The sequence below is a fragment of the Prionailurus viverrinus genome, chromosome C2 (assembly GCF_022837055.1).
Source record: "Prionailurus viverrinus isolate Anna chromosome C2, UM_Priviv_1.0, whole genome shotgun sequence".
In the NCBI taxonomy this organism is placed as follows: Eukaryota; Metazoa; Chordata; class Mammalia; order Carnivora; family Felidae; genus Prionailurus; species Prionailurus viverrinus.
In genome coordinates, this window is record NC_062569.1 from 89251006 (window position 1) to 89276198 (window position 25193).

Below are 25193 nucleotides of genomic sequence, written 5' to 3' on the forward strand. Positions count from 1 at the left end.
TTTAATGTTTATTTATTTTTGAGAGACAGACAGACAGACAGACAAAGCATGAGCAGGGGAGGAGCAGAAAGAGAGACCTAGAATCCCAAGCAGGCTTCAGGCTCCAAGCTGTCAACACAGAGCCCGATGCGGGGCTTGAACTCACAAACCACGAGATCATGACCTGAGCCGAAGTCAGATGCTTAACCGACTGAGCCACCCAGGCGCCCCTGTTTAGTTGTTTTTAATGTAGTAAAAGATTATTGCTCAAACTTTGTTGTTCTTTGTTGGTTTCTATACCCAAACAGTGCATGTGCTGGGACTTGAGTTACTTCTTTGTGGTAAACTGTTGAAATCAGTCTCCACATGGAAGATTTCAGCACTCTCTGTGCCTTGGATGACGGCCTGGGGTGCAGTGAATAGCTTGCTAATTAATGGTCAGCCTACTTCTTGGGTTTCATATATTGAGAAAATTTAAATCAAATAGGATAGGGAATTTTGAACAGAGCCCTTTAGGTCTTCTGACTGTGAGATCCCCAAAGTACCTCTAAGTAAGGTCTCAAATATTTTACTTCCTCTAGTAGGCTTTTTGGCCAGGTTATACATACATATATACATATATTTATGTTTTTCTTTTCCATACAGATTTTTATATAGATATAAAAATTATTTAATGTGTGGCAGGCAGTTAGAGATTAAGGGACATCTGCGGTTCTCTCTCAAACATAAAAAAAATGGGAGAGTGACAATGGTGGCATCATTTTAGTGGTCAGAGCCAGCATCTAAACGCTGGGGCTGGGGCTGGGCTGATGGATTCCAGAAGGCTTCACAAGGCTGTGTGAAACCTCTCCAGTTAAAAACACCTCTGACATTAAGGCCTGGTTCTAGACTTCTTGATTCTTGCCAAATGAAACACCTCCTTTGGCAACAATTATCCAGCTATGTTCATAACAATATTTCTCACCATATTTCTCCTGTTTTCTTCAGAAATGTAATTTTCACACTCATGGTAAGTATCCCAGTGCCGTTCCTGGGTCTGTGGTCACGGTACTTTCTGCCACTGCATTGCAATTTGCATAGATCATAAATGGCTTGTTATAAAACCGAATTGAATGTGGCTGCACAACAGAGGCCTCAAAAAGTACCTTTTGAATGAACCATGATTTGACATCTTGAATTTTCCAAGAAAGGGGCCTCTTGGTGGGATTGCTACCCCTATAGAGCCTCAGGTGAGAGAGCCTAGAAAATTCTTCAGGTTTTTGCATGTATATTAATCTCTTCTTAGTTTGTTGATGGTTACGTGGGTACTACTTGCAAATATAAAAATGCAAAATATATACATTTTCTAGAGAAAGGGCCTCTTGTCCCCCACAGGAATGTCCTGCATAGCAGTTTCCCTTATTTGCTATTACATAAATCCTAATTATGCACATGACAGCAGAAGTTAAGAGGGTCCTATTCCATTGTGGAGCACTCAGAATACGGTGGGTCTAAGAGCAGAATTTGTTACAGGATTCTTCAATAATTATGATCATAAGGAATGACATACCCCTAATTAGTAAAGACACTTCCATTTACCGGTCCATGTTCAAATCTGGATTCTAAACCCGGCCCTGCCCCTTTCTACTTCTGTGACCTTGGACTCTTCACTTACCCTCCCTGACAGATTTTCTTTCTTTCTTTTTCTTTCTTTTTTTTTTTTTTTTGTAAGTTTTTACTTAAACTCCAATTAGATGTTACCATCTAATTACAGTGTAATATTAGTTTCAGGTGTACAATACAGCAATTCAACAATTCTAAACATCATCCGGTGCTCATCACAACAAGTGCCCTCTTTAATCCCCATCGCCTATTTCCCCCATCTCCCCACCCACCCCACTTCTGGTAACCAACAGCTTTTGACAGGTTTTCTTATCTGTCAAATACCCCAGAGGGTTGTGAGCATCAAATAGAACAATGTCCGCAAATCTCCTTGAACACTGCCTCACATTGGGGGTTTGAGTAAATGTCACTACCTAGCCTCCCCCGTGCACCCCTTCTTGGAGGCACATCTTCTTGCGTAGAGATAAGCATCAGAGACATTCATAGCATCAGAACAGGTCGGTTTCAGAAGTTCATTTCATGATCAAGAATTTAGTAAGAATTCCATCTGTATCCAGATACTGCCCAAGTTCACTTGAAAGACACAAAGGGACCCACATTTAGGGCCTAGTCCTATCACGAAACAGTGCATGAACCAGGTGCACTGAGCTGCTCTCCCCAGGGTCAGCCAGCTTCTTGCAGCTTGTGATTGGAGAGAGTTCTTTGGGAAAACCAGAGCGTAGCAAGTACCCGATGTTAGTGCAGCTGCAGATGCAGAAACCATGATCTCTGCCTGAGGGTCATCTTGTTTTAGGTGAGTGGCTGATTCCGTCTCCTGCAGTAAGAGCTCACTGAGCACTGTTCACCTGCCAGGGCTGTGCTTTGAGCCAGGGTCACAGCTGGGGCTGCTTACAGTCTTGAATTAATATCTAAATGTTTGTTGCCCCTAGACTTTTCCACTTCTCAAAAACTTTCTGAGACTGAGGAATGAGGATATAAGTCATTCGCACTTCTACCTTGACCATCTGACTTTATGAGATCTTGAAAGACAAGGGAGAGAGTATTGGGAGACTGGGTTGAGAACCTGCCTTGTTCCATGCTCTGAGCTCAGCTCTGGGTGGAGTTTTCTTGCTGCCCTTGCTCCCTGCTCAGATCCTGTTTCTGCAAAGATCTTAAGCAACAGTCCACCAGTGATTCTGAAAAATGGACCATCCTAAGCATTGGATCTTACCTCACTGCCCTTCTCTTGCTAGTTAGAAAGGGAAATGTGCAAGCATAGCCCCTGTGGTGAAGAGCCCATACATGCCTTTAAACTTCAGGACTGATCTTAAGGGCATGACACTTGGCTTGTGAAAGAGATCATGAAACTTAAAAAGCAAAGGAAAATCCTAGAAAGGCCATGAGAATGCCCAAGATAAGATCTTAGTCATGTATAGGTTTGGGTGGCATTAGTTTTTTGATATTATAGGATAACACATTAGGCAATTTTCCATTCTTAGTTAAATTGAGAACTATACGATCTCCAGTATTGGTTTCATTTCTTCAATGTTGAGCCCTGGCTTTGAGTTTGATCTCGACTTGGAAACTGTGACATACTGATTATAGGCCTCTGCTGCTCAGTGCCTCTGGTGGGGTGGGGTGGAATTGGAAGGAGTAGCCCTGTTTTCCTTTGGGATGAGCGTCCATGACTCTATGAAAACTGACCTAAGAGCCCCACCCAGATTCTAATACTCCCTGGTGTCTGGAAGCTGCTCTGAGTGAGTCTGACCTGTTGCACCCTTGGCTTCCCCTGTCCGGGACACCTGCCGGTCACCCTGGGACCCAGAAGAGGGGACCTCCAATCACTCCAGCCCACAACCACCATGTCTTGATCAGGTGACCCCACCATTCCTAAGCTAAAGGAATATCCTTCCCATGTTGGTATGTTATTTGACACAACATTGGTCTTTAGTAATAGGCAAATGTAATAATATAAGGAACATCTATTTTAATGCCCTTTTCACTATATTGAGGTGGTTTCCTTGGAAACAAACTGAGGCTCATTTGTTAGTATTTTGCGCTCATAATGAGCAAGCACTTAATAGTAGGATTATTTGTGTCTTGTGCCTTTGCTAATAGCATCTGTCACACACAGTGGGTTGACATTTTACTATCTGCTTGACTGTGTACATTTGGGGAAACTGAGACTCAGAACCTGGACTAAAGCTTGCTGAGATTCTTGGTTATAGATTCAGACCAGGAGAACCTTGCAAGTAAATAGTTACCTCATTTCTACCAAATTTTACTTATTTTGATTAGCTTGAGGCCCTTCCCAAATCTCTGAATTACCAATCCAGTTTTCTCTGCCACCACCCAAGCATTGAGCCCGCATTTTCCAAGTCTTACCTAATAAGTGCTCTTTATTTCGGTCAAAATTTTAGGAAACATTTAGTGTCTGTTTTCCTAAGTGAGTGTTTGTCTGGGTTACGTAAGGACATATCAGATACAGCAGACCAGGCTGAAGGACACACGTGGACCAGAGGACAGGCTGAGGTAGCTGTCCTTTTCTGACTATTATTTGATGGAAGGCAGAGTGTTCCTCTTCATATTCAGTGGGTGTCTGGCTGTTGTTATTGGTTACGCTAAACCCACTTTCCTTAAATGAACCTTTGTGGGCCTGTTCTAATTTATAAAATGCTTTTGACATGAGTGATGTCATTAAGTTGTTGTTACTCTACCAGGCGATTGATGTGGCTGTTACTGACCTCACCCAAGTGGAGGAGGCTGTGGCTGAGAAGATTGGCACGTTGGCCACACTCCCCACCAATGGTTGGCCCGAAGCCTTGACCCAATAAAAGCCCACCTTTCCTAACTCTAGGGGAGCGCTCTTCTCTTCTCTGGGCAGCTGCTTCCTACCATCTTGTGGCTTAGCTGGGCTCCTGGCAGCCAAGCTTCAACGTGGCCCACTCATGTGACATTCCAAACCAGCTCTGTCCATTAAGAGTGCTGCACCCAGCTCTGAACAGTGGCCAGCTGAGGGTGGAACATGGCAGCTGTTAACCAACCACAACAACACGATGGTTTTCCAGGTTGAAAATAGTAACTCTCCCATCCTGTTGCACTGACCAAGGGTAGTGAACTTATATCTCTCCGGATGTGGTTGGCATTCCCCCAGAAGTGCCTGCCAGGTGGATTGGGCAGGTTAAGCCAAACTGAAGATGTTGATCTGAGAAACCTCGGTTTCTTTTGGCCACAGGCCCTCTGTTTTTCTTTCTGAGTCAGCATTCCTTAGGGTCCTGTGAGGACTGTGGTTCATCTCACTTAGCTGTTTATAGATTTTTTTGAGACTGGAAAGATGAGTTCCTTAAAGAACACAGATTTTGCCCTCTTCTGTCCATTGCTTTAATCTCCTGTGATCGATAGACTTCGGTCAGAGACCAAGTCCTTTCTTTGCTGCCCTCATGTGAAATGCAATAGTAATTTGAGGGGCTCAGCAGCAGGGCCTCAGCATTGAGAAATCAGATGTGAGGACAAGAAAGGCAAAGGCATCCTTTGGGAGGACTGTTCCCTTTGACAGTGGAGTCTTAGCTTTCTAGCCAGTGCTGTCATCTCCGAAAGGAATGTTGAGGTTTGGAGAAGCTTAGCTTAAAGCAACATCACCTTATTTGTTTAGTGGTCATCATATTTTGCTGCTCAGATACAACATGAATGCAACATATGGTTCGGCAGATGAAGGCAAAGGGCGAGAGGCTTGTTGGAGCATTGACTTTTGGGAAGCACCATCAGTTGACCTTGTCAGGGCTGGCTCATTAGCACTAAGCCAAAGACAGAGGAGCGGTTGGCCTTGAGACTGACGATGCATCATTGTTCACATGTCTGAAGGACATTTTTTTGCTGGAGAAATCTGAACAATACGCAAGAGCAATAGCGGGGTGCAAAGCTTGTGCTGCTGGACTATAACCTTGACCTGCCAAAGGAAAGAGAATTCTTAACCATTTTTTCCTCATGGTATTTTAAGTCTCTGGATTTCTTGGGCACGTGTTAAGAATTTGAAATACCTCAAGAATCCTATTTAAGTTCATAAGCCTCAATAATGCTTCTGTTCCCTTTCTAATTTACGGCTTTGGATATCTTCCTCCAGGGCTTCAGGTTTGTGCTGATGATATTCTCAGCCTCCAGCCCATGTTCTGAGCATCCACTGTGGGCCTGACGATTCTAGGCATTGGACAAAGAAAAATAAAATGCCATCTTTGATTTTGTTTGGGTTTGCTGACTAATGGGTTGAAGCAAACGAGTAAACAAACAGATATATCTGTGTGATAATCGATTTTATATTTAAGCTTTCCTCTTAACTAAGCCTCCCATCAGCTTTTGAGCATGCTCAGGTCTCTTCGTTCTAGAAAAAAATAGAGAAAGAGAAGCCCTCAGCCTCCTACCCATTCACTGTCCCCTTCTTTCCTCTGTATTCACAGCTATATTTCTGACATTTGTCTCCACCCAGTCAGCCTTAACCTCAGTCCAGTTGGGATTCAGAATAGGTCTTCCCAGATCCTTAATGGCCTTGTGCTGCTACATCTCATAGACTTTTTTTTAGCTCTTGACTTTTCTGGAACAGTTGACACTGTTGACCACCCCTACCTTGAAATCCTCTCTCTCCACGTTCAGCCTTTGGCCGTCTCCTTTGGCGTCTCCTTTGCGGGATCCTTCACCTCTAGCCACCCACTCAATGCTGGCTTGTCCACTTGTCCAAGGCATGGCCTGGATGTCCCTTCCCAACACTCTCTCTTGGGAATCTCATCACACCCACACCTTCCATTGCTCAGACCTGCTGCTGAGCTCCCTCCACCACTTGCCTTCTTGACATCTCCAGTGGGTGTCTTCAGTGCACCTCAGTCTCAAGATGGCTCAAACTGATCTCATGATCTTCCTCCCAGCCGTGGTTCTGTTCTGATTCTCCTTATCTCTCCTTTGATCTGTTTTCATAAGCCAAAAACCTAGGAATCATCCTTTTCCCACCTTCTCCTCAACGCCTACATCCCATATGCTACCAGGTTGTCCACTGACCTCTTATTTCTTTGAAATTCAACTCCTTGACCACCATCCTGGTCTATCTGTTCTCCACACCACAAGGCGATTGTTTTAAAACCAAAACATGCTGATGTTCATCACCTCATAGAGGCTGCACGTATGTGGGGATGGCCAGAACCTGGGGTGCCTTGGAAAGCAGGGATGGCTGAAGAGACTCACGGGGTAGCCTGGGATGTTGCACCACAAAGTAGAGACGTAGAAGCTATGCTGTAGGTGATGAGAAGCCATGGAAGGGCTTTATGCAAGAGCATCATCACGTAGTTTATATTTTAGAGAAACTCTGTGGAGCCCAGGTGGAAACTGACTTGGGGGGGAGACAGACCATAGAATGGGAAGGCAGCCAGGAGGATGCTGCGGCATCCAGGTGAGGCTTGTGGCTTACCTCAAGTGATAGGAGTCTATTGTCAGGCCATTTAGGGCCTAAGGGATAAATTCAAACTCCTTAGTCTAACTCTCAGGCCTCCTTCCTCCATAATATCCTTCCTTCCCTCCCTTTTACCGTCTACTTGTCCATTCATTCATATATATGTACATGCAATAGGCCTGTATCTATTTCCACACCCTCGCTTCCCATCCTAGTAGACCTCTCCTTTTTTTCTTTTTTTTTTAAATCTTTATTTATTTTTGAGAGAGACAGAACATGAGCAGAGGAGGAGCAGAGAGAGAGAGGGAGAGAGGGAGACACAGAACCCAAAATAGGCTCCAGGCTCTGAGCTATCAGCACAGAGCCCAATGGAGGGCTCAAACTCGGGAACAGCGAGATCATGACCTGAGCTAAAGTCTTGATGCTCAACCGACTGAGCCAGCCAGGCTCCCCAAAACCTCTCCTCTTCATTGTTTTTTAAATTTTTTTCTTAACGTTTTATTTATTTTTGAGACAGGGAGAGACAGAGCATGAACAGGGGAGGGTCAGAGAGAGGGAGACACAGAATCTGAAACGGGCTCCAGGCTCTGAGCTGTCAGCACAGAGCCCGATGCGGGGCTCGAACTCACGGACCGCGAGATCATGACCTGAGCCGAAGTCGGCTGCTCAACTGACTGAGCCACCCAGGCTCCCCAAAACCTCTCCTCTTCAAATACTTCCCTCCCAGCTGCCCACCCTATTCATCATCACATGTGAGCTTGTACTGCTTTATTGCATCCCAAATGCCTTCTCTCCTCTACTATTCTGAAACCCACAGCTGAGCCTGAAGCCCACGTCGGGCTCTCCACATTTCTCTGTGCCCTGACCTTAAGCAGCGTTATGATGGTTGTGGAGGAACTGGAGAGCCCACCTGATCTACCACCCTTGCTTTACAGAAGAGGCCAAGAGTGCTTGAAGGATCAGTGGTTAAAAGAGCCAGTCTTGTGGATGGCCGTGTTGCACATTTTTAACTGTACCACATCCTGGGCTCTTTGAACATTTATCCCATATGTTATTTTTTAAAATTTTTTTAAAATGTTTTTGAGAGACAGAGAGAGACAGCATGAGCCAGGAAGGGGCAGAGAGAGAGGGAGACACAGAATCCGAAGCTCAGGCTCCAGGCTCTGAGCTGTCAGCACAGAGCCCAACACGGGGCTCAAACGCACGATCTATGAGATCATGACCTGAGCCAAAGTAGGACGCTTAACTACTGAGCCACCCAGGCTCCCCATATCCCATATGCTATTTTAATTGTTATCACGTAATCATGAGTGGATGATACTGCAGAAGCAGTGTGTGCAGTGGTTAGGAATATGGGCTCCAGAGTCAAACAAATGTGGTTTAGATCCTTGCCCTGACACCCGCTTGTTGTATAGCTTTGGATAAATTACTTGGCCTCGTTTGGCCTCTCCGTGCCTCATTTGCCAGCTCTGGGAAAATTAGGGTGGTGCTTGTACCGTGGCACGGGGTTATCGGCCCCGGGGGTGGGGGCGGGGGGGACTAATGAAATAATCCATGTAAAGGGCTTCGAACAATGCCTAGTCTGTTGTAAGTATTCCATGAAGTTTCTCTAGGTGAAGAGATTTTAAAAGTGGCTTGATGTTCCAGTGAAATTAAAAGTCTCTTGGAGGCAGTACACCACACATTCTCTATTGCACATTACAAAGAATTTTCCCAATCCTGTAAGGGGGACAAGGCAGTATCCCTCTTTCATTGACGAGAAAACCGGACCACTGCCCCGAGATAGCAGGTAGGTAGCTGAGATTGCACAGCAGCACTGCTGAAAAAAGATGTCCCCAAACTGAGCTTTTCTGAGGCGTTTCAAGTAGAGTGACAAGGATAGGACAGAGGGAGCTGAGGTCCAGGCTTGGTGTGGGGCGAGGCAGCGCTATGCTTCTTTGTTGGGGAGCCGCCCTTGCAGAGCGAGTTCTCCAGTCAGTGACGGTCCTTGGCAGGAGAATCTGTGTTTACAGCCTCAGAAAGCCTGTGGAGCAAAGGTACACTTGTCAAGAACGACATCTCTCTTGCCCCTGGAGGTTTATTTAGTTGTTGCTAAAGTGCCTGGAGCCAGGCTAAGATCCCAAATCTCCTTTCTTTACTTTTTCTAGAACCAAGTCAGTGTACAGAAGGGAAAGATAAGATACGGGAGGGGCACATTCCCATGGGACCAGGCTCAGAGACACCCTGAGGGTAGCAGGCAGCACAGGCGGAGCAGGGCCTGTGAGGACACTGAGGGCCTGTTATGTAACGCTAATCTGCTTGTCAGCAGCGAACCAGGAAGAGTACTTCCTATGAGGGATTTCCCCTTCCTGCCCAGGAGCCCCACACAGAGAGGCCATGCCCTTTGGAAGCCTGCATATGTGTTTGGCCACAGAGAGGTGGGCCCGTGTCTGGTTTTGTTCTCCTCGATTTGTGTTTGTACCAGGACGTGTGCCAAGGGCCCTCTGCTGTGTGTCCACAGGCTCCGAACGGGGACTCCAGACACCCCCCCTGATGTTAAAGGAGGCAGAACGGTGGCCTCTGACCCCGGTTGCCCTGGTGCCCTGGCTTGGCAGCCCTCGGGGCCGCGAGTCTCACAGACAGGGGTGACTGGAGGCACGTAACGTTCTGAGTTGGCCTCCTGCTCTTTTTAAGCCAATTGTTGGAGAATTCAAGACCTGACTTTGGTGACACAGTAGCCACCTGAATGAGCAGGGATTTTCAGAACACGCCCCTTCTTTTTCTTTCCTCTTCACCACTTCCTATTTACAGGGCTGCCTCTTCTGACAGGAGGGGAGACTGGGGAGCAGACGCAGAGCCCTGAGAGAAGGGGTGCAGGGTCTGTGAGGAGAGGAAACTAGGAAGGCGAGAGGAAGGGAACTGCTTGTGTGAGGGAGGAACACTGGCTGTGGGGAGAGGGAGGGAGGGAGGGAGGCAGGACCGTGAGAAAGAGGAGGGAAGCGCCCTTCCTGTCTCAGGAACTGGGCTTAGTCCTCCCTCCCCTCCCGGGCCTTCTGGGAGCTAGGACCGGACTTGGGACTCCTGGAGGGGCCTGAAGCCGCTGCTGAAGGAAGCCACAGTGTGTTCCGGAGCTGGATGGAAACTATTTGGGGACCAGCTGTGGAGAGTTGGCTTGTGCCCTAAGGGTCTGACGTCTGCCTGGTTGTGACCCCTTGCTCCTGTGCTGGGTGAGAATGGGGAGAAGAGAATCACTTCTCGGTTCTGCCCATCTCAGGCCTGCCCCACTGCCCTCAGGCATCTCCTCCGAGGTCACCCCATGGCCATCTGGGTCCTCTGCAGGCCCTGAGTCCAAGTCCAGCTTGGGGGTGAGGGGGAGCGGTGGCTTCCCTCCTAGACCGCTTATGTGCTGCCTGACATGCCTCAGGGAGCGTCCCCACAGGGCCTCGGGCGCCTTTGTGGTATCAGCCTTCCCACCGAGGCTCTGGAGGCCTCAGAACAGCTGCACCAGGTCCTGGGTTTGCTCGCTTCGGGCTGGACATGGATACATAACCTCATGGGAGATTTTAACCCCGGCGGCTTTTGACCCAACCTCGCAGAAAGTACTTCTCTTCCGATCCTCCGAGATCTACTCTGAGCTTCCTCAATAGTGAGGGAGCACTTACTATATGCCGAACACTGAGTGAGTGCTTTATTCAGGTTAAGTGATTAACTCCTACAGCAAACCAATGACGGGGGCATTTATATCAGCCCCATTTAAAAAACAATTTTTTAAAAAACATTTATTCATTTTTGAGAGACAGAGAGACATAGAGAGGGAAAGACAGAATCCGAAGCAGGCTCCAGGCTCCAGGCTCCGAGCTGTCAGCACAGAGCCTGATGCAGGGCTCGAACTCACAGACTACGAGATCATGACTCGAGCCAAAGTCAGATGCTTAACTGACTGAGCCACCCAGGTGTCCCATATCAGCCCCATTTAAAATTGAAGAAACTGGGGCTCCTGGGTGGTTCAGTTGGTTGAGCATCCGACTTCGGCTCAGGTCATGATCTCACAGCTCGTGAGTTGGAGCCCCACGTCAGGCTCTGTGCTGACAGCTCGGAGCCTGGAGCCTGCTTCGGAGTCTGTGACCCCCTCTCTCTCTGCCCCTAACCTACTCGCATTGTGTGTCTGTCTCTCTCAAAAGTAAATAAACATTGGGGCGCCTGGGTGGCTCAGTTGGTTGAGCATCCAACTTCGGCTAAGGTCATGATCTCACAGTGTGTGAGTTCAAGCCCCGCATCAGGTTGTGTACTGACAGCTCAGAGCCTGGATCCTGCTTCGGATTCTGTGTCTCATTCTCTCTCTGCCCCTCCCCTACTTGTGCTCTGTCTCTCTCTCTCTCTCAGAAATAAATAAATGTAAAAAAAAAAAAAAGTAAATAAACATTAAAAAAAAAAATGAAGAAACCATGATACAGATGGGTTAGACGTTAGTAACTGCTGGTAAGTGGCAGATTGAGGAGGCCAGCTCAGGCACTGTGATTCTGGAAGCCACATATTCACCACGCACCACTGCCTCATTTTCCCAGTGTTTCCTTGTGTCCCCACCCCATTCTCCACCACTCATGTTCCGTGGTAAACAGGCTGCTCTTCATCCTGGGCCTGTGCAGAAATCCCCCCCTCCCTTCTCTTTCCTGGTGGTCCCTGAGGGAAGTTGGGGGAGCCTGGGAGTCTGGCCCCTCCTGGTCGGCACTCTCCCAGCTCCTCAGGACCCCCTTGGATGTTTGCTTTCCACCTACTCCCACACCCTCCCCTCCTTTGAGCTGTGCACCTTGACTTTTCTCCCCTCCCTCCCCCCTTACTGACATCCCGGCCATCCCTGCATTCCTCAAAGACCTTGGGACCCACCTCATGCTCCCCCCTCCCCCTCAGGCCCCACCATCCCTGCATCTCCCTGAGACAGTTGTCCAACGCATCGGTCTCCAAGCGCCTTGTTGCTCAGCTCCAGTGGCAGTTCATAGCAATTCTAGCCCGTTTCCTGGGCGCCCCCACGCACCAGATGCTGAGTGAGGGCTTTACCTGCAATAGCACCGTATTTCTTGACAACATTTCTACAAGGAGGGCATTGTCCTCGTTGACAGATGAGGAAACAGATCATTAGACAGGTTTAGGGACTTGCCCGTGGTGACATAGTGAATGGTGGAGGACATACGTGAACTTGGCTCCATGCAGCCTCTCAGCCTCTCTCAACATGGCTGGAGCTGGAAACTTGCACATTGCACTCTGGCCACAGTCCTCACCCCTCAGCGTGTCCCCTCTCTTTCTCTCTGCCTCTTTCTCTGCTGTAATCTCTTCTCTTTAGAGCGTGCCATTCCCTCCATCTCTTCGTTTCCTCCCAAACCATTTCTCTTCTGAATCTTTGTCTGCAGTCAGAAGAAGGCACAAATATACCCCATCTTCAGAATATCCTGTCTGCCTTCCTCCCCATCTCTTCCCACACTTCCAGACCACTTGTGGGAGCTGCCTGCTTGCAGCCACCTCACTGCCCCCTGGATTCTGCCCTCACCCCTCCAGATTGTAGCAAATCCACAGTAGCCACCTGGGATTTGCACTTCCTGATCTCTTTTTGCGGTTGCTCGGGCTTCCGATCATGTCTCTTTGGGCTTCCAAACCACTGATTCTCTCCCGCTTGTCCCTGGCATCTCCTTCCCAGCCTGCTTTAAGGGCTCCCCTCCCCCTAAATCGCCGATATTCTATTTTATAAAGGGAGGCATGGGGCCACGTCTTGGCCCACAGCCCACACAAGCACTGTTTTGCTGATGGAAAGCTGTTGAATTCTGTAGAGCTGAAATTCTGTATAAATAGACACATTTACAACTTCCTGTCCATTTAGCTATCAATCATTCTAACAAAGGTAGTACTATTAATAACTTGCACATGTAGCAAGTCACAGCTTACAAAGTGCTTTCGCATGCCTTTCAGTATCCCTACCTATGTGCAATGAAAATATTTTTATGTCTGCACGGTATTAAACAGGCATCATTAAATTTGACTTACTCTGCCAAGGTGTTGGGGGTAGCATTATAAAGGAGCTGTGTTTTGCCGAAGAGTCCTTGCTTAAGGCCCCCTGGGTGTTGTTAACCGGGATAATGTCCCCAGTCCCCCATTTAGTTTTACTGGTGATTGGTAGGTTATTGATCCTTGGGACAGGGCCAAATGACCCTTGTTATTTTAATAACGTGTTCCTGCTAGGACATTGGGAGAGACTAAGGGCTGACCACAAGATGTGGGGAACCTCCATGCATACAGGTTGAGGCCCAACTACAGGATCTGAGACATTTGGATCAGGGTAAAGTGTAACCATACTGACCTAGTTTTTGAAAACCTGGATGGGTCATGCTTTCTAAAGGAGGCTTGAAAGCTTTAAACCAAGATGGCAAATGGTTGTATCTTCTGTGCCAGTCCGCCTAGTTGGTAGAACCTCCTTGGACTACTGTGTTGAGGGGGATCCTGAGACCAAGCCAAGGCTCCTGTGATCAGATGGTGTGATGTGCCATAGATGGGGAGGAGGACATGAGAGCACAGGCCACATCTTTGCCGTAGCTGCTTCAAGCTGTCTTTGAGAGTGGAAGAACCGCCGGACAAACTGGGGCCAGCAAGGGAGCCAGGGAGCCAGTGAGGGCAAGCCTTTGAGAGGTCGCCGCCATTTCACCAGGCCCGGAGGCTGCCCTGCTTTGACTTGCTGGGACTTGACTTTGGAGCTGTCAAATTTCTGAGGCCAAAAGCCACATGGATAAGGATTTACTGATGTCCCACAGTCCCTCAGCACCCAGCTGCTTGCTCACCCCACTTAAGTGGGCAGGGGCTGTCCGTGCTCTGTCTACTTTATCTTACACATTGTTTCTTGTCATGTCCTCACTGCTCAGGTGTCGTGGGAGGCTTTCTGGAATGGCTCATGTCTCTGGTGGGGAGTCCTGTCCCTCTCCTGCCCTTGACCCCTAACTTTCTCTGCCTGAGCCCTAGATCTGGGACACACTCAACTCCTTTGACCTCTGGCTGGGTTTGGGGGCTCTCGGGACTGTGTGGTGTCAGATGTATCCAACATGGCCAGGCTCGTTGCTGATCTGGCATCATGGTGGAGAACACAGAGCAGCAGGTGCCCTCGCCGGCATTCTCAGCAAGCAGGTTCTGTCACTTCGACGCCCAGTCACCATGGGGAGCAAGTTCTTCCTTCAGCACACACACACTTCACCTGAAACCCAAGTCTTCAACCAAATGATATCCTGCCTCTTCTCCAGAATGTTGGCACGTTGGAATACGGTGTCAGGTTGTTATTGGCTAATGTTATGTTGCTGCCACACACAATTAGAGCAGGGAGAAAAACAGCACCCGCTGTCTCCAGCAAAGCAGTCCCTCTGACCCAGGTACCGTCGTGCTGCTTGTAAATACGGCACTGACCATGTTTTATGGGAAGTGTGGCGTACAGGCTGCTGGGGAGTCCCAGAGCTATGTTAGAAACCTTCCCCAGAAGTGCACTCATATCTGCAGCTCACTTGGAAATGCGTTTTGGAAGCTGCACTGACCGGTGGAGGGGGTGGGGTGGATGTGCGATAGAGCAGCAGGTAACACGCTGACGGTGGAGTGTGGGTGGCAAGCATATGGATGTTCACTGTACAATCCTTTCAACTTGGCTGCAGGTTTGGAAACTTTCATAATAAAATGGTGGGGGAGGGATGGAAATTACCCTCGACAGTGACCCATTTTTAATTTGAAACAGGCTCTTGACCAGTGTGGCCCCTGAGGCTGGAGAGTGAAGGGGTTGTGCAGATTGGATCCATTTCATTCGGGAAGGCTTCCTGTGGGGGGTGGCTTCCTGCCTGCCAAGCCTTGAAACCTGCACTGTTCACAGACCGGGCTAGAGGAGGGGTCTGCAGCCGCCCTCCCGTGGGAGCCGTGCACTCTGCTGCCAGTGCCCTCCAGCCCCTTGCCCCCACCTTGTGTAACCCTTGAGTAGGTGTGCTGCCCTCTCCTGTGCCTCACCTTCACATGCCAGCTCCTAGGCAGTTAGACTGCACCCAGCCTCCTGCTGGCTTTCCTCACCTTTCCCAGAGGGTTGCCATATGCCTCGGCACTGCCCGGGCAATGGGAGGGGGCTCTCGCCCGGCACAGTATCTGCTGAGGCTCTGAGCCGTGGTGTAAAAGCAGAGAGGCTGTCTGGCCCCGGGAAGGTTGGGAGACTTGGTCGCTCCAGATGGCCTCCCTCCTGCCTGCAGATTCTAGGCACCGCGGAGCCGACAGAGCACGAGAGGGGGGGTGGGCAGGAAGTAAGTGGCCGGTGAAGAAGCTCTCTGGAGTTAGGTCCTGAACTAAATTGTGGGTCACATTCATTGGCAGTCTCACAGAAGGTGCTGGGATCCAGATACTGGGATAACTGGCTCAGGTGTGGGAATAAAATGCAAGGCCTCCACCTGTCTGATGCCCATCCCCCACTGCTGCGGTCTCCTGCTGGTATGTAACTGGCTGCACAATGATACAGATTCTTGGTTCTTTTTTGTAAATTTACTTTTAATGTTTGTTTATTTTTGAGAAAGAGAGAGAGAGAGAGACAGAGTGTGAGCAGGGGAGGGGCAGAGAGGGAGAGAGAGAGAGAGAGATACAGAATCTGAAGCAGGCTCCAGGCTCTGAGCTGTCAGCACAGAGCCCAACATGGGGCTCAAACCCGCGAACTAGGAGATCATGATCTGAGCCAAAGTAGGACGCTTAACCTACTGAGCCACCCAGGCGCCCCAATTCTTGGTTCTTTTAGTCTTAGCCTTAGCAAAATGTCATCAGGAAGGAAAGCATGCTGTCATAATAGTTAGTGTAAGGGAAAGTTTGTAAAGTTAAGTGCCGTAGCGCTGCTTTCTGCCTCTGTTAGTGCAGAGGATTGAGAATCCATTGTCAGGCTCTTGGCACTCTTGGAAGATGGCGCTCTCCATGCTTTTTTTTTCCCTGAGCGAAACACTCGCTCACGCTGACACTTGTCCTCTGAGCCCAGTGAGCCTCTACCCTTGATGCCTGCAAGGGGCATGCCCAGCCCCTCGCCCTCCTACAAAGAGCAGGGCAACCTTCCACTGGTTGTCCACCTGGTTAGGGCCTATTCTGCTGTCTTTCCTCCAGAGAGGCAGTGGGTGCTGGGGTTCAGACTCCCTGGTGTGAGTCCTGACTCCATCACAGGCAGGTGATCTTCAACAAGCAGCTTCATCTCTGTGTCTCATCTGCAGCAGCTGTGATGTGAGGGAGGGAACAGTCCCTGCCACATGGCCCCGTTGTAGAAACTGCTCAAGTTTATGCTGCAAAGCCTGATGTGTATATAGTGAGTGCTGTTCAATTAGCCACTGCTGACCTTGGCACCTGTGCCTGAATCATCCCACTCGGGGCTACGGCTCTGAGGCCGGAGCCAGAATTCAGCATCACTGCACGCCGTGGCTGTAATAAATTACCACAAAGTTAGTGGCCTTTAACAACATGGATTTATTCTCTTGAATTCTGGAGGTCTGGGCTAAAGTCACCGGGCTGACTGGGCCATACTCCCTCCGAGGCTCTCGGGAGGATCCATGTCCTTGCCGTCTCCAGCTTCTAGAGCTGCATTCCTCACATTCTTTGGCTCTGTGGCCTCTTCCTCCATCTTCAAAGGCAGGAGCCAGCATCTTGCTTCTGTTGTCCCATCACCACTGTGGTCCAGTCTCCCTCTGTCTTCATCCTCTAGGGACCCTTGTGATGGCATTGGGGCCCATCTGGAGAACCCAGGAGAACCTCCCATTTCAAAATCCTTCACCTAGTCATATCTGCAGGAGGTTAACATTTACTCTGGGGATTTGGAAGCAGACATATTTGGTGGCCATTCTTCACATGACAACTGAGACAGGAAGAAACTCTCTGGGGTCATGGTCCTGTGGTGTTACTTGGTCAAATTCTGGACCAACTTAGAGCACCGCCCCAGACCTAGCTGGGCCACACAAGCTGCCCGGCCCCCTGCTATGCAAGCATGTGGGCTCTAGGCCCTCTCTGTCTGCCCAAACAGAGTTGGAGGGCACAGTCAGTATCTTGTTGTATTGGCTCCCCATTGTCTTGGTGCAAGGCAGACGCTGGGTGGTTGGTTATGTGTTCATGCAGGCAGGCGCTGATGTGCTGTGTGTGTCCCTTTAGGCCACGGCGAGTGTCACTGTGGAGAATGCAAGTGCCACGCAGGTTACATTGGGGACAACTGTAACTGCTCAACAGACATCAGCACGTGCTTGGCCAAGGATGGCCAGATTTGCAGCGACCGTGGGCACTGTGTCTGTGGGCAGTGCCAGTGCACAGAGCCAGGAGCTTTTGGGGAGACATGTGAGAAATGCCCGACTTGCCCAGATGCCTGCAGCACCAAGAGGTAATGGCACCCTCACTCCCGCTTCTCACCCCAGACCAGGCCCATCTTTCAGCCCGTCAGCCCTTGGAGCCGGCCCACCTCTTAGTCCCCATCTCCCGCATTTTCCACTGCCCAGCCTTTTCTGGGGAGCAAAACTCATACGAACATTAACTAGACTTTAACTGTATATTAAAATAGTGTCTTTGAAACACTGGTTCCTTGGGGATTTTGTAAGAAAATAAAAACAGAACAACAAAAAAAAAGACTGTTATTCTATTCCCCAACTTAGAAGTTACCAGATCACTGAATTAAATTCAACTGGTTTGGGTACCAAAATAGTGGCTTCTCAGAGCCTTTTGAGTGCTATTGAGTATTTCACAGGGGGATGTAGTATGCTTCTGTTTTTCAAACAAGTTGGATCCCCTCCCTGACATTAACATTTCCCAAATAATGTTTCACAGGACACCGTATGGCAAATGTTGCTTGGAACAAAACATAATCAGAACGTGGATCGGATAGGAGGGCATTCGACCTAGATAAGGCATGCCAGAAACAAACCACAATGGCTTTTGAATTTTCTGCTCCATTTATACAGATAATAGAACGCTGGCCCTGCACTGCAGCTGAATGCAGAGATTGTCTGGACAGTGGGCACCGCGCCTCCACTGACTCAGCCACGGGGTCACGTTCTCCATGCTGACCTCCCCGCAGCTCTGCCCTCCCCCTCTGCCAGAGTGCGAATGGGCGGGAATTAAAGGGATCCAGGAGCTATGCCATCAGGAAGGCATGAGTGACCGTTTCTCTTGAATTTTGCTAAAGGAACAGCTGTGTCATCATCATCCACGCTAGGGGGCCCGGCGTGAGGGAAACAGGCACAGATAATCAGAAACAAATAATAGTACAGACGTCGTTTCTCTTGGGCTGGGGAACGCAACTGTGCAATTTTCTTTTGGCAGATTTCCCCTCCACATGTCTGGCTTGGGCTGATAAAGAAAGGAGTTCATGCTCTCCGAGCCTGCCTTGGCTGCTGGTCGGTCCTTGCTCAGAAATGTTCTGGGTGGCACAACCCCTACTTGGCTGTTTGCCTCAAATAATCCAGGCGTGGGTAATTGAAAGCTGGCTGTAGATCGAGAGACAAGATAGACAGGACCAGATTTTATTTTGTGTAATTGGAGAAGAGCCGGGGAAAGGGAGGGAGAAGAAAAGCAGACCCACTTTAGACCTGCTAAGAGTGGAGAAATAACAGAAATCCAAATAGCAACGTCCCAGGGGAGGAGGGTAGGATCCTGGATCTGGAGCCCAAGTAGCTGGGGCCGTGTGAGCGTGGAATCACGGCCATCACCCACGTTTTATGACGGAGCGGGGCACGCTCCCCCAGCTCCTCTCGCAGAACTGTTTCGGGCTGTCCTTGGGACACACGAGGTTAGTGGAGGGAGGGGGGCAAGCTAGGACAACACACATGGAATCAATAAAAGTAGATCAAGCCCGTTTCTTCCATTCCCCTCGAGCAGCAAGGCAATGCAGTTTTGGCGTAGGTCAGTTAAAAGGCCCGACAACCTTAGCTTTAGGTCAAAAGGGCACAACAACCGTAGCTTTAAATGTTTAAAGCATTCATTTCCGAGAAGAAACAGTATCTGATAATTTGTTATCCATTAAGCAATACTAAAGACACAAGGAGAGCAAAGAGATGCCATAAGGAAGCCTCACTATTCCTTTTTCATCTTTGGGCCACACTGATGCTCTCTGTTTCTTTCAAAGCCTAGTTGCAACTTCTTTTTTTTTTTTTTTTTTTAAACAAATTCCCTTTGAAAGTGACTTATGTGATGTTTTTCTACTTGTTGGTTTGCCAAGAACCACCAGGTTTTGAATGCCTTGTCTTCCCCACCCTCCCCACTTGGGGTTTCAGAACAGCCAGTCTCCACTTTCTAGAACTAACCAAACATACCCTTCACCTTGGGTGAGTTCACACTCAGGCTCAGCTGATTTCAATTAACAGGCTCTCTGAGTAAAGTCTCTCTCAGCAACTTGTTTGTTTAAAAGGCCAGACTTATTTTAACACATGACTACAATATATCACAAGTTTCAACCCAGTATGTGGAGCACACAAGTTAGACTGATAAATCCACATGGATAATTAGGGAACGTTTCCTGGAAGTGGCCCTGTGGTTTAATGTGGTTTAATAACAACGGTTGCAGTTGGAAGGCTGGCGAATCCTCGCTGAGAGGAGGGTCAGCTTGGGGGTCACTTGCTGTGTGCTAATCCCAGAGGCCGGAGAAAGGGCCAGAGCTAAACCGCCCCTTCCTGGCCTGCAGCCAAGTCTCAGTTGTCTGCCTCTGGGACTCTGGCCTCAGGGGAAATGCAAACATTACCAACTTGTTTGTAACTCCAGAATGTTTCTATGGAGTGTTCCAGGAGAGTGGGATGTTATGGCCAATTCTGGGGTAGCTGCATTCCTTTTTTTTTTTCCTTGTTTATTTTGAGAGAGAGCGAGAGAGCGCAAGCCAGGGAGGGGCAGAGAGAGAGAGAGAGAGAGAGAGAGAGAGAGAGAGTCCCAAGTAGGCTCCAAGCTGTCAGTGCATGAGCCTGATGTGGGGCTGGATCTCATGAATCATGAGATCATGACCTGAGCCAAAATCAAAAGTCCAACGATCAACTAACTGAGCCACCTAGGCACCCCTGAATTCCTAAGAAAGTCCTGCCTGCTTTCCTCCCCAACGTTCAGAAAGGGAAGTGAGGACTTGGGAGGGGCTTACCGAGAGGCAGGGCACTGGGTGCTGGAGCAGCGGCCACAGCGTCTCATGGCCCTGCTGTCTCCCCTGGCCTCAAAGGGGGGCGCCTGAAGTGCTCTCCAGCTCCCTTCCAGTTCTGCTGCTCCCCTGAAGTTTCTCCCCTGGAAATCTAGTAACTGGCCTCAATCTCAAGGAATTAAAAAAACAGATGATGGTAATTCAGGCCATGCATCGTGGTTGTACATCCCTCTACATTTTTGCCAGAGAGCTTTCCAGACACATAACCTCACTGGTCCCCATGGGCCTATGGGTGAGCGGAGTGGCCATCCCCCGGGTCACTGTGGCTGTGTGGTATCAGCACCTGTGTTCCACAGATTCGGCCCTAACCCAGTCTCAAGGAAGCCCCTGCTTCTGGGGCAGCCACCCCCATCGCCACCGGGCACCATCACCCCACTAAGTCCCTGAGAATTCACTGTCAGCTGGTTGTCTTGCCCAGCCTGCTCCTCCCTGGGGTTCTGTTTGTGCTCCCCCATCCCACAGTCCCCCAGAGGGGTCGGGCCCCTCTCCCACCACTGCAGGCGTCACAGACCTTTTGTGAAAGCTTTGCTTCTCTGGCCCCACAGCCTCGGGATTCTGTTCTCACTGATGTAAAGTGAAGGTAGATGGGGACTGTCTGGAACTGGGTTTGACTATGGGAAGTAGAGTACTGATCCTTAATTGAGCATTTTACATAAGCATTTTTACACAATATCTGACTTAAACTGTGCACCTGAGGTGGGAGGAGAAGGGGCTCAAAACGAGACTTTTTGGCTCCTAACCCAATTTCTCCAGAAGGCCCCTGTTGAAATGTGGGTTTCCTGGAAGGAGACTGCCACCCTGTAGCCTCTACCAGAGTCTAGTGTAGACCAACTCATAGAGGGTAGAACCCTCCAGGCAGGCTCCATCTGGGAGAGAGAAGGGCTCCAGGACAATGGTTCACAACCCTCACTGTATGAATCTGAATCCAGAAGCCCAGGCTCTGCCCCAGAGATGTGGATCCCATTGGTGTGGTCAGGCCCTGGAGATGGTATTTTCTAGAAAGCCTCCTGTAGAGTCTAATATGTGGGAGGGTTAAGGGCCCTGCCCTGGCAGTGATCCCCTAGTAGGAATCCTGGGAAATGGGGCAATTTGGCAGCATTAAGCACTGGCCGGGGGTGTGAGGACCCCTCTATGAGGCCAGGAACCCCATTTTTTTAATCACTCCAAAGTTTCCTGCTTGGAGCAGACTCTTCAAAGGCATGTGATACAGCTGAGTGAAGATGGGTTTGGCTCCTGGTATCAGAAATTGAACGGTTTCTGGGGCACCAGTCAGTTAAGTGGATGACTCTTGATCTCAGCTCAGGTCTTGATCTCAGAATCATGAGTTCAAGACCCAGCGTGGAACCTACTTTTAAAAAAAAATGGGAAAGTCTCTAACCTGCAACTTGATGTGTAGACCAGGCATGCCTCTAAACTCACATGTTTCTCCAAGAACCCTTGGGTAACCAGAGGCCAGCAGAAACACTGACTGAGGCCAAAAATCTGAAGATAGGGTGAAGTAGAACCTTCAAGGGCCCAGGCCCAGCAGAAGAGTGGGCAGTGCACCCCTGGGAGCTCAGTTACCTGTGGGGAACCACCGCACAGCATCTAACACCCTCATTTATTGCCTCTTTTCCAAAGAGACTGTGTTGAGTGCTTGCTACTTCACGTGGGGGACCCGGCCGACAACCAGACCTGCCAGAACCTGTGCAAGGATGAGGTGATCACGTGGGTGGACACCATCGGTGAGTGTGTCCAAGTGGCCCTGGGTGACTGTTCCCTTTTGTATTGTGGTAGACACCTTGAGGCTTCCTCCTCTGTGGAGACCATCGATTCTCAGGGCCATCTGGTAGGGAGCAGGGTGGTTCTAGTCTGGAGTTGAGAAGCATGACGTCAGTGTCCTGGATACTACTGTTGGGTCCCTGGGCTCTCTGGGGTGTAAGACTTCTTGTTCATAACTTTCTGCACCATCACTGGAGCCCCATCTTAGTCACATCTCCCAGGCTCTCGGAGAAGTTGGTATATTAGTTAGGACAAGTCATGTTAGCTGCTAAAACAAATCCCAGACCTCAGTGACTTAACTAAATATAAGTCACTCACTGTGAGTCCATTGAAGACCTTTTTGGTTGATAAGGCCTTGGTTGATAAGGTCATTCAGGAAACCAGGCTCCCTCTACCTGAAGGTTCTATTCTCCTCAAGGTCCCTGGAATCCTCTCCACTCAGTCAGCAAATGGGGGAAGACAGTGAGGGATCACGTGAGATGCTGTTATCGGCCAGGCCTGGAAATGGTGCTCACGACTTCAACTCAGTTGTTTGGACACATTTAGATGTAAGGGTTGCTGGGAAATGTAGTCAAGTCGTGTGCCCAGGGGGCAAGGAAACCCTGTTTGATGAATGGCTGCCTAGTCTTTACCACATTGGCCTCAGCCTGGTGTGGCTCTCATGATGCTGCAAGGCATCAGAAGGGGCAGGGGTCTCGTGTGGCCTAGATTGCACAGTGATCCCAGCACTGGGATTGAGTGCTGTCCCAACTGTCCCCCCCGGCAACAGACACCTGTTCCTGCAGCTGTCGCTCACTCCTTGTTCTGTTATCTTTCGTGGCAGATCACATTTTAGGGTTCTTCTCATTCTGACCACTCCAGTTTGACTCCATCCATCCAACCCTTTGCTTTATCTCTGAACAAATGGCTATAAGCCCATTCTGAGTGGGAGCCCACAGGGTGGCTCAGACAGAGGTGCACAGACCTTTGCGTTTCACCCTTTCTGGGCTGCCTCCATCCCTTTACTAGTACAGCCATTTCTGTCCAGGCTGAGGAGTTTCTAAATGCAAATCACATATCTTAGCCCCGTATGCACGTGACCGGCTTTGGAAGTGGTCTGGAGCACTATAATTACACCGAATCAAAGTGCCCCTATGTCAGAACCCTCATACAGTGTGGTGGTAGTGCAGATTTGTGCATCTACTTTGGAAAATGGTCTGGCAGTTCCCCGCAAATTACCGGAGTTACCGCACAATTCAGTAACATCACTCCCGGGTATATACACAAGAGAACTGAAAACACGTTAACACAAAAACTTGTGCACAATGTTCATAGCAGCGTTATTCATGAGAGTGAAAAATGAGAACCAACCCAAATGTACATGAACCGATGAATGGAAAAATAAAATGTGGTACATCCATACAGTGGAAAAAGGAATGGCGTCCTGATGCACACTGCAAGAGAGATGACTCTTGTAAGTACTATGCTATGTGTGAGAAGCCAGAAAGAAAAGGATATATATCGTAGGATTCCATTTATGTGAAATGTCCAAAATAGGCAAAAGCACAGAGACAGAAAATAGATTGGTGGTCGTCAGGGCTGGGGAGAGAAGGGAACTGGGGCTGAGCGCTAACAAAGATGGTGTCTGTTTGGGGTGACGGACATGTTCTGGAATTGGATGGAATAGTTACACAGCATTGTAAATATACTAAAGCCACTGAATTATACATTTAAAATGGTGAGGCGGGGTGGGAGGGGAACAAGACTGTGTACCATGAAAGGGATTCTGCCTCTGAGGCTCCCTTGCTGGCAGCCTTGCCCTCTACCTTGACCTCAGCTGCTGCAGGCTCCCAGCCCCTGCCTTCTCTCTTGGTCCTGACTCACCCCCTCTGTAGACGTTCCTGGTTCTGACCGACCGCTGTGGCCACATGAGGCTCCCGAGTATGTTGAGTCATGCATTCAGCCTGCACTTGTTCGTTGAGCATCTCCTGCGTGCCGGGGCTTGTGTTAGACCAGGGGAGCCGGTCGGGAGCCTACCGAGTCTTGTCTCGTGGCCATTTTCCTGCCACCATGTCTGCTTGGTGCTTCAGGACTGGCTCACAGCAAGTTCTGCCCACAGACCTGGGCAGTGCTCGCCACTCCCCCACCCCAACCGCCTGGGCGCACACAGTCGGAAGGAGATGCTGCCTTCCTGTGGCCCCCTGACTGAGGCCCTTGCTCTGAGCTGTTATGCACAGCTGCCTCTCAGTGTAATCCTCAGTGAGAAGCTTTCTGTTCAGATTCACTGTTTATCCTCCTTCCTTCCTTCTCTCCGCTTTCTTCATACACATACACTCACCCAGGCCAGGCTTATGGTTGGGGCCTAGGAGAAAAAGTCCAGGATTTCCCATCTGATAACCACACTAATTTGTCTGGTTCCAGGTTAAAACTCCTTTGAGCAGGGGCGCCTGGGTGGCTCAGTTGGCTGAGCCTCTGACTTTGGCTCAGGTCACGATCTCACAGTTCATGAGTTTGAACCCCACATTGGGCTCTCTGCTATCATGCAGAGCCTGCTTCGGATTCTCTGTCCCCCTCTCTCTCTGCCTCTCCTCTGCTCATGCTCGCTCTCAAAACAAAACAAAACAGAACAAAAACAACCAAAAAAACCCTCCTTTGAGCAACAGGGTCACAAAGGCAAGAGCTAAAAAGCATTTCACGCCACAACATCAATCCACAGCTGTTTTTCAGGACTGATTGGCCATTGCGGAACAATGTCCCCTTTGCTTTCCTCTTCCCTGCTCCTTTTTCCTCCTAGAGATCAGTCTAACCCTTCCCCAGAGAAGCCTTGGAGTGCAGGTGACATCTGGACAGGGGGTTATGAGTCCATCATGTTGGGTAAACGGCATGTGGGGACAGGTGGGCACTGCTCCCTAGAAGAGTGGAGCGGGTGGTCTGGGCTCGGCCCTGGCCTCGGGCGCTGGCCCGTGTCATCTGTGGGTGAGGCACCACGGCAGGTGCCCAACTCTTGTCCAGACGTCCTCGTCATCCATGGGTCCTTTTGGTTTTACACCCTACCAAAGAGCTGCTGATGCTTGGCCACTACAGCTGGCTCTCAGCCAAGTGGACTCAACTGTGAACTCTCAGGCCCCAAAGGGCATCGGAATGGCTCCTTCTTTTCTGTGTCCCTTTAATGTCCAGGGCACTTCCACTTACCAACCTCACCTCCAAGCATAACGCCTTCTTCCATTTCACATCGCTCCCAGCAAACACTCTGGGGGGCTCTTGCATTCCCCAGGGATTCCTCACCATTCAGGGGATTCGTGTTCCCAG

The 25193-nt window shown here is 49.5% G+C and overlaps 1 protein-coding gene across 1 annotated transcript in view; it reads left to right on the forward strand.

The window, feature by feature from the left end:
• The window catches only part of ITGB5 (integrin subunit beta 5), a 124171-nt gene that overhangs the window by 95734 nt on the left and 3244 nt on the right, over positions 1–25193 (forward strand). The window contains exons 11-12 of the mRNA XM_047875115.1: positions 17135–17357; positions 21765–21868. Coding sequence (XP_047731071.1) covers positions 17135–17357; positions 21765–21868 — 327 coding nt within the window. The remainder of the gene's footprint in view (positions 1–17134; positions 17358–21764; positions 21869–25193) is intronic.